Source organism: Rutidosis leptorrhynchoides, chromosome 3 (genome assembly GCF_046630445.1).
Source record: "Rutidosis leptorrhynchoides isolate AG116_Rl617_1_P2 chromosome 3, CSIRO_AGI_Rlap_v1, whole genome shotgun sequence".
NCBI classification, from domain to species: domain Eukaryota; kingdom Viridiplantae; phylum Streptophyta; class Magnoliopsida; order Asterales; family Asteraceae; genus Rutidosis; species Rutidosis leptorrhynchoides.
This window is the reverse complement of record NC_092335.1, coordinates 499,216,393-499,232,391: the sequence shown is the minus strand read 5'-3', so window position 1 is coordinate 499,232,391 and position 15,999 is coordinate 499,216,393. Positions and strand designations below refer to the sequence as shown.

The window sequence follows — 15,999 nt, the reverse complement described above, 5'->3', positions numbered from 1 at the left end:
CCGTTAATATTAACACCGCGAATGTTATATTTATTATACTTTTGTCTCATTGCCAAATGAAAATACTTTGAATTTTCGTCCCCTTCCGTTATCCATTTTACACGAGCCTTCTGCTTTAGCATATTTGCCTTTACTTTTTCTTTTTCTAGCCAGTTTCTTCTCGACAACATCCACTGTTCATGCTCATCGATATTTAACAAGCCAGATTCAGCTTTAATCTCGAGGGTATGTGCTATCATTTTGAGCTGAGCAATTTCCTCATCCAAACCCCCATATTGGTTTTTACTCCACACTTTATGAGCCTCCTTTACTTTCTTTAATTTATTCCAAAAAATTCAATCCTTCCTATCTCCTACCATCATGTTGTCGTTCCATGCTGAAGCAACAATTATGTCAATCCCATCCACATGTAACCACTCATCGAAAAACTTAAATGGTTTGGAACCGAAATTGATGGATTTGTCTTGCAAAATGATAGGACAATGATCAGACCTATCCCTTTCCAAAGCCAATGCCTTTAATTCGACCCAAAGCTGTAAAAAAATTTCGGACACCAAAAACCTATCCAACTTTCTTAGTTTGAATCCATAATCAATAACCCTTGTATACCTCCTTCCACCTAGTGGAATTTCTATAAGTTGATTCCTCGAAATAAAGTCATTAAAACGTTTTGCTCTGTTCTTGACAAATAAACAATTGAATCTTTCTGAATGCTCCCTTACTTCATTAAAATCACCACAGAGAACCCAAGAAATATCGCCAATATTCAACAATTTGTCTAGCATATCCCACAAATTGATTCTTCTTATGATCATCGTGTGGACCATACACATTCACGATAACTGATTCCTTTCCTATGCTTTTCCATTTACCTCGAATAACAATAATAAATTCACTAATAAGATCATCAGAAAGTTCAAAACATGTCGAATCCCACAACAATAATTATCCTCCCGATTTTCCCACCATCTCCTTTTGAATAAACCCAACCTCCATGTATCACCCCGAATTTTAATACATCGAAAAGTGTCAACAGAAAGTGTCGTCAGAAAGTGTCCTTCGAAAGTGTCAAGAAAAGTCTTCTTATACTTATGCATTTTCAGATTGTACATCAGAATCAGAATCAGAATCATACCACCTCGGTCCCTGAACTGTAAATGGAAACCTGTTTACCAGTTAGGCCGTGTCGCGGGGGTTTTGGTGCGCGCCACGGCTAGCCTGCGTTCAGGTGTTTTAAATTTAAAAAAGTGTTGCCTTCAATTTTGCCTCAGAGCTGCGTTCAGGTGTTTTAAGTTTAAAAAAGTGTTACCTTCAATCACGCCTGGTGTTGGGCCAGACTCATTTTCAACACGTTAAAAGGGGTTGAATGAGGGGCAAATGAGTCATTTCGCGTATGGACGGTTTTTGAGCCACAAAACTGATACAAGACCCATCTTATCTTCATTTTATCCCATCTTTTTCACACAAACACTCTCTTCAAATCCTAGTGAGAGACACAAGGTTTTAGAGTGAGAAAGTGTCATTTAGGGAAGAAGAAGGTCGATTTTGGTGAAAGCTCACAAGTTAAAGTTGTTCACCTCGTTCATGGCTACGTTATGGTTGTTGTGGTAAGTTCTAAATCCGAGTTTTAATTGTTTAATTTGATGTTCATATTAGGATTTATGCTTAAAGGTTCTTGAGAAAACCCACCTAGCTCTTTAATGGAAGTTAGGAGCTAGTAATCGAGTTTTATATTGTTGTTGGTGGGTTTTGGGTTGGAAATAAACTTGGCCATGTTTAGGACTTGTAAAGTGGGTGTAATCACTAGTGTTAGTGATTATGGAAGTATTGGAACCCTTTTGGGTGTATTTGGAAGACTAATTTTGAAATGGGTCAAAATTAGGATTTCTGGGTCAAATTGGGGAAGACAAGTATTTAATACTTGTGTTAGGTTTATTTGGCGTTATAGGACCATTTTCACTGGCGTTGAATGAGTATTGGTTACTTTAGGCATTATTTGTGCTTGGAAGTGCAATTGGGTTAAAATTGCACTAAGTGTCAATATGGGTTGGTTTGTAATCCACCCTAATTTTGTTGTTTGTTATGTGATAAATGGAATAGGTACTTTCTATTGGCGGTTGCGGATTATTTGGTTTGCATTCATCAAGGCGACAAGGTGAGTGTAAATATATTATATGCGTATGTATGCATAGGATGTGTGCGGGTGAGCGTTTAGGTTCACTTTACATATGCGTAGGATGATGGACTCTATGAGTTTTGGGTCCACGTTTGTGCGTTTTGGGTTACCACCCTTGGGGTAGTGAATCTCGAGCGTTTCAGATTCACATTGACAAGTAGGTCAACCTCGTTGATGTTGTTGAGGTGAATTGGGTAGTGATTCTCGTGTAGTTCGGCTTCACTAGTGAATCTCGTGTAGTTCAGATTCACAATGTCGCGTGTAGTTCGGACGTCCCCATTGTTGTTGTTATGGCTTAGGGTAGTGATTCACGTGTAGTTCGGATTCACAAGTGAATCTCATGTTCTTCGGATTCACAATGTCTCGTGTAGTTCGGACATCCCTATTGTCGTGTGGTTTGAGGTAGTGTATCACGTGAGTTTCTGGATACACTAGGACGCGTGAGGTTTTGGCCAACTTTCATGTGTTTAAGGTTAAGGGGTTGACCTTGGGATGTTTGGGTATTACGTATATCTATATATTGTTGTGTTGTAGCTAATCTTGCGGATTTTATTTGGTGATACGTTATGTGTAGCTTTGCTTAGTTATTCAAAGATGCGGTATGTGTTTATTACTTGAGTTGGTGATATGTATTCATTTTACGCATATGTATGTATATAGTATGTTTATCCTCACTAAGCTTTATAGCTTACCCTCTCGTTGTTTATATTTTTATAGATTCGCGTGGAAGAGGTGGCAAGGGTAAGCGCGGGGATTAGTGGACTATTGCGGGTTGCTTTAGAAGACTTGCTTTTGTATTGGACTTAGGATTAGGTAGTGCAATCCAAATCACCATACTCGGCTTTATGTAGAATTTAAACGCTTTGGGTCAAAAGTGTCTTTTGGGTTATGTTAAATGGGTCATTGTGTTCCCGGGGTCGTCGTGCCTGTGTCGTTGATTTGAAGTAACTAAGATTATGTAATTATGTCGTTAAACATGTTATGGGGTCAAATGATGTTTTTTGGTTGCGAAAATGGTTACTTGTGTCAAAATCAAACTACAACTTCAGGTTACAGCTTAAGCCGCACCGCGGGTAACTAGGCCGCGTCGTGCTCAGTAGTGTATTTCGGTTACAGCCCTTTAAAAAAAGTTTGCGTATAACTAACGGGTTGGCGTCGTTTCACTCCATAGAACCCCATAAAGAGTAAACCCACCTGTTGTCAACTCTATGGCATTTTGTTTCTTAAAGGGCTACTATCGAAGGTTGTTCAGATTTACATAAGTTTCTAACCCACCCGAATTTATTTTCTTTCCCGGATTCAAACCCACAAATATTTAGAGATATTATCTTCATTAAAGTAGAGGTAATGAAACAGACAAGGACACTTACACATTCCACTTGGTCCATTTAAGACCAAGTTGGTTTCCAAATTCATGTTGCCATACGCTGCTCTCTGATATGACCTGATTAGCTTCCTCTTTCCTACTACTCCTTGAATTCTCTTTCTTACTGTGATGACGAGCACGCGAATTTGAATCGGAATTGGATATGGCCTTTGAACTCGAGGGATGCTTTGGGTTTCGATTGGCGCCACATGTTCTACAGTTTTTCTTCTGTTCTTCATCCGGATCATCAGGATCTTGACCCTTTCTTGCTAACTTCTTAGCGTAAAGAATTTTGGATGAGGCACATCAATTGCCTAGTGTGTTCCAGCAACAATTGGAAGAATCTGAAAAATAAGACCTCTCTTTGACTTTCTTGTGAAACTTTGATTTTACAATTTCATCGATGTTATCTGCACCGCCTACCCTGGTGTCACGTTGGTGACCCTCATTATTTGTCTTCTCCAGATTAGATCTAGTATTACCATAAGCCCCATTAGATGTCAGATTGGGCCCAATTACTCCCGGTCCAATTGTTTCCGGAATGGATGTATTACTAGTCTTCTCGTTCCGGCCCAATAATGGATCAACATCTGCCAGCCCATTATCATACCCCTTAAGTGATGACTCCTCATTTGGGGCCTTAGCTTCCTAGTCCAATCCCACTTCAATATTGTTGGGGGAGAATGTGGGTTAACATGGGATTATGCTTAATGACTATACTAATCTTAAACCATAACAATAAGTGTTTTGATGATGACATATGCACATAACTAAATGTGATGGTAGACATTTTGACATAAATAAACAAGTTCACTAATCCACATTTACTCTAGCAAAAGACCAAAACTAAAGAAAACTTAAAATGAAAAATGAAGTACACGGCTAGACCCACGGTCGATTGCATGTCAGACCGTGGAGACTTGCACCCAGATTTATGAAATCAGGGTTACACGGTTGACTCCACAGCTGATTGTGGATCGACTGCAGAATCCTACTGTCCAGATTTTGATCGAAAAATGTCTGACCACTTTCGCGCATCTATAATATATGAAACCTGTTCAAACATGCTTAGTATAGTTGCCTCCTTCATTCCCAAAGGAGCTTTGGTAACTAAAATACTAATCTTGGTTAATCACGTCTAATGACACCTTATTGACGATTAAGCCTTGATTAAGGATAACACATAAGTGTTATAAGAAAACATGTACATCTAAGATGTATCTAGACATACTTAGGATGGTCACCAAGTCCCAACCAAGAGTTGCTCTTTCCTTGTACATGTGTTGGATATTAATGTATGTTTATACATTAATCTTGCAAATGTCACTTTGCAAGTAAAACTTACACAACCTTAATTTAATGCTATGTTATCACTATATACTTAATTCTAAGATTACTTAGTGATCTCTTGATAGTCATTACATGAATATTAATTGACTATTTGCTATTAGTACATGTGTATTATTTGACTATGTGTTAAGTGCTAAATGTTAAGCAATTCGTTAATATGTATATGTATCAAACTTGTCTTGCTCTTTGTTACAAGTTGGAACTAGTATTTGGACTACTTCAATATATGCTTGTGTTTCTTAGATAATATTTAGAATGTCATAATCTAGTAAACTTAAAAGACAATGAAATATTAACACACATAGGTTTGCTTAAGTCTAATATTAATTTTATGAATAAGTTTAAAACTTGATTTTACTTAATGTCTTGCAACATGCTTAATTGTTATTACTTGCTTAATTTGTCAAGACATCATTAACACACTTAATTATTTACAAACAAGTTCAAATTTGAATACTACCATGCTTTGTGATTAAAGTGGGTTTGTGTCATTAATGATTATGACAAACTACAAATAAAGGATTATGGAGTGTATGACAAATCAATGATTATGACAAATTACTAGCATGCAAATGTGTTAATTACAAATAAAGGATTATGAAAACTGAGATTGCCTCAAATGATTATCATGACTTGTATCCAAGAATGTTAGGCTTTCCACGTTGAGCATGATAAGTCACTATCAAGGCAACACATCCAAGGTAAATGGACATTTAATGCATATAGTACTTGTATAGGATGTTGAGTATCTTTTGCAGGTGTTAAATGAAGTAAAGTGTCCAAAGAGTGATGTCCAAAACTGATTCAAATGGATATACAATGGATAGGTTTTTTGGACTGGACCGCGTGCGGTCGACCCACGGTCGACCGTGGTCCAAGCCACAGAAGTGGCTGACTTTTTTATCTCTCCATATAAATAGCAAGGCTTGGAGAACTTTGAAGACTTGGACCACTTGAATGCTACAACTCAAAATCATTAGAGAATTACAAGAACATAGCACTTCTACATATGTTTGTGATTAGCAAGAGAAGTCTTATAATCTCATAGATTATAAAAGGGGTCTTTATAAACTTACTTTAAAATTCTGATCTTTGTGAGTTTACATAGTGTTGTATTAATCCTTAGAATTATCTTAGGATTATCAACACTGAAAAAAGGGAGAGTCTTTGTATTTTGTAATTAGAACCATATGTGTAGGATTAATGTGGAAGGTACAACATAACTATATGGCTAAATTTATTTGAGCCTTCAAGGTCACACATATATACACCTAGACGCCAAATAAAATATATATATGATGTAATATATTACTCAAGTAACGAAATAAATAAAAATATTTAATTATAACTTAATTAGTTAATTAACGATTAATTAATATTAATAATTAAATAGAAACTAGTTTCTAGATGACTACGTAATAATAAGAATTTGACACAAAATAGAATTGGAAACTGAATATAATTCAAAACAAGATGTACGCGTTTTTTGAGTCGGTTTAACTTTTTTCTCCTCAATATATATTCATGTTTAGTTGGCATGGGTAATACCAAGGTTGTAAAAGACGCGAGTCGGGGACGCATCGGCCAAGCCTAAAAATGACGCGTCGGACGCAACGGTGACGCAACGGGCATTGACTAACGTTGACTTTTTATAATAGTTTTATTAAATATATATTTATATATATCAAATCTTTAAATATAAACAATATTTACAATAAACATGAACAATTAACAATTATTAACAATATTACAAAAATAAAATAAAAAATTTGACCGACTTTGACTGACTTTGACCGACTTTGACCGACTCTGACCGACTTTGATCGACTTTTTCCGAATTTGATCGACTTTTTCTGACTTTTTCTGACTTTTTCCAAATTTGACCGACTTTTTACCTTTGACCGACTTTCTAGCAACGACGCGTCGGTCGTGCCAAAAAAACAACGCGTCGGCCGACTTGGCCGACTTTTACAACAATGATAATACACACAAAACAAACTCAGAGAAATTAAAACCTTCAAATTGCTTTTGGTAGTTGTCGTACAAGACAAAAACGAATATTTTGTTTCATTTCAATTTTGCGAAAACACAATACCAGAAACATTGATTCGTATCATTATTTATATATTAATATAATTTGATTATATTAATAAGTTACTTGGGTTTGGACTAGCATTTTTTGGCGTTGTCTGAAAGTGTAGTGGACTATCCAAAGAGATAGTCATACCCTTTGATCATAGGTTTATCTCTGTTCATCAGTTTCTTCAAGAAAGGTATACCGTTTACTCCTCTTTTATTTTTATATTCATGACAATTATTATGGTGTAACTGGATCTCTTTGAGATAAATTAATCGTGTGCATGTTTTAATAAATAAGTGGTTATTTGATATTGTAAATTTTATTTATAAAATAATAAAAGATTATTATTTTAATTATCAGCTGCGTTAATCTGAATTGTTAAAAGTACACACGATTTTCCTTCAGTGGTATCATGAGCCGCTTTTACAGCGTCTTAATTGTCGCGTGATTTTCTTAGATCTAGCTTTGTGGTGAATTGGTAAAAGTCAAAATCTTTATGGTTTTGAAAGTCAATTTTGTTGATTACCTCATGACGCATAAATAAGATCTGAAGAAACTCACTATTTAAATTTTGAATTTAGAAAGTTATGGCTTGCATATTTGTTGGTTAATATTTATTTTGTTCCATGGTTATACACATGTATTGTAACCATGGACAAGCCATATAGGTTTAATAATGTTGTTATTAAATTGTGATTGCATACATAGCCCATAATGTCTCGACCATTGTGTGATTTTTGTAATTGTTGGTTACGGCAATTTCATGCCATGTTGTTTTTGGTTTATTTGGAGGCCATAGAAGCCAAAGTTGTATTTTATTTATTTTTAATTTCATAGTATTGTATTTAGGTTTATTTCAAATTATAAAAGTATTAGATTAGTTGTATTTTTCAATTTTAAATAAATGTAACAAGATGAAGATTGAAGATAAAGATAAACGTGGAGTTTGACTTAGAAGATGGCGAACAAGTCATGTTAACAACGATGGCGTTTGACAAGTTTTCACTTGGTTCTTGAATCAAGTGGGCACTATGAATTGTCCTTAGTTTGACCTCTTGATCCCATGTCGGCTTATGGGATCAAGCATAGGATTTTTGGGCTAGGCTATGTATGTGTGTGATGCATGGTTATGTTTTATTTTACGCATTTATATTTAATTGTTGATTATAATATATGCTAAATGTTTTTGATGGAAACATTAAAATAAAACCGGTAACAAGTTTCAAATATTAAAATTGATAATTCTAAAAAGTTAAACTCTAACGAGCTTAAAGTTAAATAATTTTTAGACTCAGATTATATATGTTTTTGATGAAAACATCGAATAAAATTGGTAACGAGTTTCAAATATTAAAATTGATGATTTTTAAAGGTTAAACTCTCACGAGTTTAACGTTAAAAGTTTTGAAACTCAAATATTATATATGGGCGACATTTTCTAAAACTGTTTTAAAACGATACACGTTTGTGTATTTGTTATTTTTTTACTAGAAATTAAATAACAAACTAGACGCATAAACACGGTCGACATATATAATGGTTAAAATGATTTTTAACAAATAGTGTCACGAATCTTGTGTGCATGCATTATTCGTTGACACAAACTTTTTATAAAATACCCGTCAAATTTAAGTCATGTCATCCAATGAGCTTGTAAACACTCGTTATTTTTCTAATCTAGTGAGACTAGGCTGAATTATAGCTACGAGGTGGATTTTTCGATCTAGTGAGACTAGTGTGAATTTCCACTGTTTCCAAATTGGACGACTTAATCGTATTCACAGTGAAATCTGAGTTCGAGGCAAGGATGGGACAAACATGCCAGTAGATAATAGCGGTTTGTTGGACTGAACATATCTCTAGGTCCTATAAAGATCTAAGAGTTGCACTTGTAATGCAATTGGTACCCGCTACCTACCAATAGACTCCATAACTGCTAGCTGATCAACATATGTGGCTATGGAACCTCTATGTGGATCTTAGGCTTTCATAAATTAATTGTTTTTAAAATATATAAAAACTTGGGTAGTTAATTTAATAAAGCTCAATATCGAAAATACTAAATTGAATCTTATTTATGGTGTAGATGTTAAACAATTAAAATGTAAACCAAAACACACTTCCTTCTTTGTTGGAGAAGGATAAACACAATTGTTTAAACTTCCAGGACTGGCACCGCAATCAGAGAACTATTCTCATATATGAAAGGAAGTTGAACAAAATTAAGAACCCTTACTCAATCCTCTCGGTGAGACAGCTGTTGCTATTTAGAAAAATACTTATCGAATGTTGTTCGATGAGCAGGAGAAGATGGGTGGTAGGGTGAAAAAGAATAAGCCAATACTTTATGAAAGGAAAATGGCAAATCATTTGCTAGGAAATATATTCCACCTTCCAAGAAGGAAACCCTATAAAAGACACTGAATGTTTCCATTATAGAAAAGTTGACCATTGGAGAAGGAATTTGTCCTATCAACCAATCTGAGCTGAGAAACAGCAAAGCTGGTGAGACTAGCAACTCAGGTATATTACAAATATACAGTTATATACTTTTTCTAGTTATTCACAATTTTTTGATATGGTTGTGGCCCTCACATCTGTAACAATATCAAGGGAATGAGAAGAAGTATCAAACTGAAGAAAGACATGATTTGCGAGTTGGCAATGAGGATTGAGCTTCTACTGAAGACATTGATTCCTATGAGCTTACTCTTCCAAGTGACCTCTTTGTTTTGTTGGAACAATGGCATTACGCTCCTAGTATTTGAAGCAACATAGTTTGAAAGATGCTAGTTTTGAACTTCCAGTTACGCACTTTTGTGTTTCAGTTTGTAAGGATAATATTTTTTATTTTAATACCTATCCATGTGATGATATTTTTGAAATTGATATACGTGTTGTGATTTCAAATGAGAATTTTGTGTATACTTGTACCGCCAAATGATTCAAGCAAGACTTGGATAAGACCTATCAATAACATTATCGTCTTGGTCATATAAACAAACAACGCATTTCAAAACTCCAATCAAATGGACTATTGAAATTAACTGGCTATGAGTCATTTGATGTATGAGAGTCATATTTATATGAAAAGATGACAAAGGCTCTTTTCTCCGATTTAGGTGAAAGAGCTAAAGATCTTTTAGGACTAATACATACTAACGTATGTGGCCCTTGTAGAACAATGTCTAGAATGGTGAATCATACTTCATTACATTAACAAATGGTTATAGCACATATGGTTATGTTTACTTGCTGAAACATAAACATGAAGTTTTTGAAACGTTTAAAAGTCTTCCAAAACGAAGTAGATAATCAGCTTGGAAAGACCATTAAATCACTTCGCTCTGATGGAGGAAGTGAGTATATGAGTCAAGTGTTTTTAGACCATATGAATTGTGGGATTGTCTCATAATCCACTCCATCTTACACACCATCACACAATGGTGTGTCTGAACGGAGGAATCGAACCTTACTTGATATGGTTTGATCTATGATGAGTCTAACTACTCTACCAATGTATTTTTGGGGTTATTCATTGGAGTCTGCTGCACCATACTCAATATGGTTCTAACCAAGAAGGTAGAAAAGACACCATATGAGTTATGGCATGGAAAGAGTCCTAAGTTGTCTTATTTAAAAGTCTGGGGTTGTGAAGCATATGTGAAACGTGACACTTCAAACAAGTTAGAACCCAGAGGTATCAAATGTCACTTTGTGGGATACCCAAAGAAAACAATGGGTTACTACTTTTACTACCAAGCTCAAAACAAAGTGTTTACTGCTCGGTTTGCTGAATTCTTTGAAAGAGATATTCTCTTACAAGAAGTCAGTGAGAATAAAGTAGATCTTGAGAAAATTTAAGAACCATAAAGTAACACACCTTCCGAAGGCACTAGCCAACCGCACGTGAAGCTGAACACACTATTGGTAAGCCAGAACATGTTGCACTTATACTTCGTAGATGTAGTAGAACTCCTTATCAACCTGAGAGGTTAAATCTTCTGATTAATTCAGATGGACAACATATAGAGGATTATGATGAACCCTCTAGCTACGGTGAAGCCATATCAGATCCAGAATCTGAAAAATAGCGAGATGCTATGAAGGCAGAGATGTAGTCCATGAAAGATAATTAAGTATGTGACTTGATTGATCTTCTACCCAATTGTAAGACAGTATGGTGTAAATGTGTCTTCAAGAAGAAGGGTGACATGGACGGTAATGTGAACATTTTTAAGGCTCGATTGGTGGCAAAAGGTTATACTCAGACTCAAGGAATTGATTATGAGGAAAAATTTTCACTGGTCGCGAGCATTAAATCAATTAGGATACTCATTGCCATAACTGCTTTTCATGATTATGAAATATGGCAAATGGATGTCAAAACCGCTTTCCTAAATGGCGGCCTAAGCGAGGACGTACATATGGTTCAACCGGAAGGTTTTGTGAATCCTAAGTATCTTAATAAAGTATGCAAGCTTCTAAAATCCATTTATGGATTAAAGCAAGCATCTAGGAGCTGGAATCTCAAGTTTTATGAGAAAATTAAAAGGTTTGTTTTTTTTCCTTCTCAAAACGGAGATGAGCCCTGTGTTTACATTAGAGCTAGTAGGAGCAAAGTAGTCTTCTTAATCTTGTATGATGATGATATACTACTTATTGGAAATGACATTCCAACTTTGCAAGATGTCAAGTCTTGACTTGGAAAATGTTTTTCCATGAAGGATCTTGGAGAAGCTACTTATATTCTTGGAATCAGGATCTATAGAAACAGGTCAAAGAGGCTTATTGGTTTGAGTCAAAGTACTGATATCGGCTAAAAAGTCACGTTTTCACCCCGGTATTAAGGCCTAAAAACAAGAAAGCTTCGAACTTTGTCGACAAAATATCCACTTCGTCAATTAGAATTGAAGAACAAGTAATTACGAAGATGGTGAAAAAAGAGTCAAGAGAATCGGAGCTAAAACGAAGATTCTAGAGCAAAAACGGTGAAAGACAAGAAATCAAGTTATGATCCAGGGAATCCAGCTGACCAGGCAAGCCAAATGGCCTACCAAACGGCCTGCTAAATGGCTTTCCTGGCTCACAAACAGCCTGCCAAACGGCTTGCCTGGCTCACAAACGGCCTGCCAAATGGCCAGGGAAAACAGCCCTTGCAAACGGCTTGGCTTGGCAAACGGCCCCTGCAAACGGCCTGCCAAACGGCCTACCAGCTGTTTGTAGGGAAAAACTTAGCTTATTTAAAGGGTCTTTGTCATTCGTTCCAACACACACTTCAATTCACTTCTTTCTCTCTCTTGTACAATATTAGTCATACTTTCAAGGTCTTCGACTCCGTGCGGGAAACCTAGTACCCAAAGAAGAACGCCGAAGATTGTATTAGGAGCGGTCTGGAGTCTTGAAGTTATCACTTTTGTATTCGGAACTCGTTTAATCTACTGGTACTTCTATCCTTTATCTTTATATAATGTCTTCTATCATTATGTTCTGTGATATTGTTGCCATGATTAGCGAGTAGTTATCTTTAGTGTATGCTATGATGTAAGCAGTTATAATGCCAAAATAATGTTATGGTTTATGTATGTCGTTGAAATGCTTTCCGATTATGCTTTAATCTCAATCGCTTTTCCAACTAATAGAACGCAATTATTGGCTCTGTTATTGGGAAGTCGTGAACCCCGATTCAGAGTACACTATCTGTGTCACGCCTTGGTAAGAGAAGTCTATTGGGTACAACGTAAGATCGACTGAGGCACACTGGTTGTAGTAAGTCTATCGAGCTTTGGATTCTGACTGAGGACTCTTTCATAGTGAAACATCTGACTAGACCCTTAGTACATTGTCAGTCCTAGACCATGCTAGTGTAGTCACCAAGCATATAAACTTCGTATATGCATGCTGAAGCACAGTGGTTGTTGTAAGCTGCACCTCTGCTAAGTAAGGCCATGGAACCCGGTCAGTGTTGATCAGTAGACTACACTATAACGCGGTCTCAAGCATTGCACCCCGCTTAATGGATTCTTAGTTAATTAAGGAACTGTTTGTTTAGACACATAAAGGATTGGACCGTTAGGATAACTGAACGTGTTCATGGAAGTCAGCTTGACTTGGCCATGGTGTTCTTTATGGTTGAACTCTTTTAAGGGCCTAACTATCTTTTAAAACCAATCATTAACGAAAGCAATGAAACACATCACGTCTCTCGGATATGGTAAATAATGTATTCTATCATGCTTAAGAAAGTTTAGACCTTTGTTGAATGTTAATACGTCACCCAACCGAGTCGCTCAATTGGATGAGCCGTCTGAACGTGTATGCCTGTAGTCAGACTGCACGGGCGTCGGGGGTAAGGGACGTTGCTATCTATTCAGAATCTTCAAGCCTAGCGCAGTACCCAGTGACATGTCTTATGACAGGGGCGTTTAGGACCAGTGTAATGAATACAAGGCCTCTGCCTATTCATGAGCCAACATTCCATAATCTCGGGAAAGTAACTGATGAAATCATAGTATGCACTTACTTTAACCTTATCTGAATTACAAATTTTATCGTATTTACTTTATCTGTCTTATAAATTAGAAAATCTCAAAAATTAAGTAACCACTACTCCTTCATAACTATCTTAGGCTTAAATATAGGTTCGATTCTAATGATATTTCAAAAATACGACTCTGGGTCATACTTCTCTTACTCATACTAAGGGGTAGTACAATTTAGGCCCCGCTAAATATAAATTTAAAACAGTACCCCCTCTTGGTGGTTGATTCTGACGTGTTAGGACCTAACGACACCGCACAAATAAAACCGTCCGTTTCGGCCATATCAAGAGGAAAGCTAGTTTTTGGCGCCACTGCCGGGGAACTGGTATCAGACAATACTGCTCTCTATCAAACTTATTCACAAGCATTTAGTGGTGTCTAAGAAAGACAATTATACAGGGACTTGGTTGTTGGATTTTCCGAACAGTCTCCAATTATATTGGGACCAAAAGGATCCTGCCTCTCCGTAGTCGGCCTGGCCACTTGGTTTGTTGAATAGTTCGTGCAGAGCTCTGTTATCGAAATACCAGGGAATCAGTAGCCAGAACCAAAAAGATATTCAACCTTAGGATACATAGTTAAATTAGACTACTTTAGATTAGACTACCTTAGATTAACACTACCTTAGACTAGCTTAGCTTACCTTAGATTACTTTAGAAGTTTAGTTTCTCTGTTTAAAATTAAAAACAAAAAGGCATACCCAGTGTATGACCCAAACCCGATATAGACCAGTGCCGTTGTTATTCGTACCTAATCCAGACGTAATAATCTCTAAAGCACGCAAGGAAGCACGGATCAGAAAACGAATGGCGTTACGCGTTACTTTAGCAGAAAATACCAAACCCTAAATTGAAGGTCAAGGAGGACCAATCAGATTTCCAAAGATTCAAGGACACTCGTTCGAGTTAAAACATCCCATCATCCAGAATAGCTGTCAGTATCACACCCTCAGTTAGGGCCTGGGAGAAATGTGACTTAATATCAAAATATACCAACATATTATAATAACGAGAACAATACTAAATGAGAAAATTACCTTTAATGAGTACGCAGCGGAAAATGAAATGTCGTTACAACGGAATAAAGTAAATGTTGAAATGCAATAGTGAAATATGCGATAATCTCTTGATCCTATGTCCAAGTAGCATCACATAAGCAGTAGATAAGTAAGCTTGAATCAAACAGCACCTGAGACAAAACATGCTAAAGTGTCAACCAAAAAGGTTGAGTGAAGTTCATAGGTTTAACAAAAGTTTGACCGTTGTTTTAGACCACAAGATTTAGTTTGTAAAGTTGATCTCCTGCAGGATCTAAAGTTATGCCAAAGCGTGATATTTAGACTAAACGTTTAAGTTTGCCCCATGACAAGTTGTGTCTGTCCTTGTCGGTTTTAATTTCATTATCAAGTAATACAAAGGCTGAGTCAAATGTATCGGCTACGCTACTCCCGATAGGCCTACCCCCAATAATTAAGCATGCAGCAGCAACTAAAAATATCACTGTAGGAACTTAGTCGGACATAACCGGGTATAGCATAGTTTAACAGTTTGGTACTTGTGTCTAAAGTGTAAAAAGTAAAAACATCATGTGTCTTACCCCAAGTAAAGTAAGTAAGTTTGCTAGCAGTAAAGAGGGGCTATGAATTCACCTTAGTAAGTAGAGAGAGAGAGTTATTCCTCGGAATAGAGAGTTGAACGAGTGAGCAGAAAAGTCAACCTATTGACATTTAAGAGTAGTTAAGTGTTTTGCCCATGTTTGAGTTTAAGTACGTGAATATGTATAGATTGTTTCACTAAGTTCTTATTCCTAGTAAGTTTCTATACTTAGAAATTTTATACTTAAAGAGTGTTTTCCATTTTAGGATACTTGTCGTATTAGATCAGCTTCCAATCACCCCTTTCCCTTCGAATGGCCATTTGAGATCTAGGGGCTTGAGCCATAGGACCCTTTAAATCGGAAGTCCAAACCCTCTGCCTAGAGTCTCGTAGAACCATTCGTCAAAAAAGTTCGAAGATCTATACATCTCTAATACATATCCCAAAACGTTCTTAAGTGTTATAATATAAATAGTAGGTTATAGGTACTAGTAATAGTAATAGTGTATACATGTTAATTAATAGTATAAGTAGTATTAGGGTTTCATTAATTAGAGTTAGTTATTTAAAGTAGTAATTAATTAATTAGGGTTTAGTAATTAATGTCCTAGAGTTTCATAAATTAGGGTTTAGTAAATTAGGGTTTTATTTAATGTAATAATGATTAGATAATGATTAGGGTTTAAAGTGGTATTAAATAATTAGGGTTAGGTTTAATGAATTAGGATTTAATAATTAATTAGGTTTTTAATAAAACTAGGGTTTTGATTAAAGTAGTATAATTCTAATTAGGGTTTAGGGTTTTAGTATGTATATATATATAATGTCGTGTATATGTATATATGTATATAAAAATTTATTTTTTTACAAGTATATATGTATATGTGTC

At 35.9% G+C, this 15,999-nt stretch overlaps 1 protein-coding gene across 1 annotated transcript; it reads right to left on the bottom strand.

Annotated features, from left to right (window-relative positions):
- Positions 1–335: 335 nt before the first annotated feature.
- Positions 336–815, bottom strand: LOC139901798 (uncharacterized). The gene has a single exon (XM_071884474.1). It carries the CDS (start codon positions 813–815, stop codon positions 336–338), a length of 480 nt encoding a protein of 159 aa, XP_071740575.1.
- Positions 816–15,999: the final 15,184 nt, after the last annotated feature.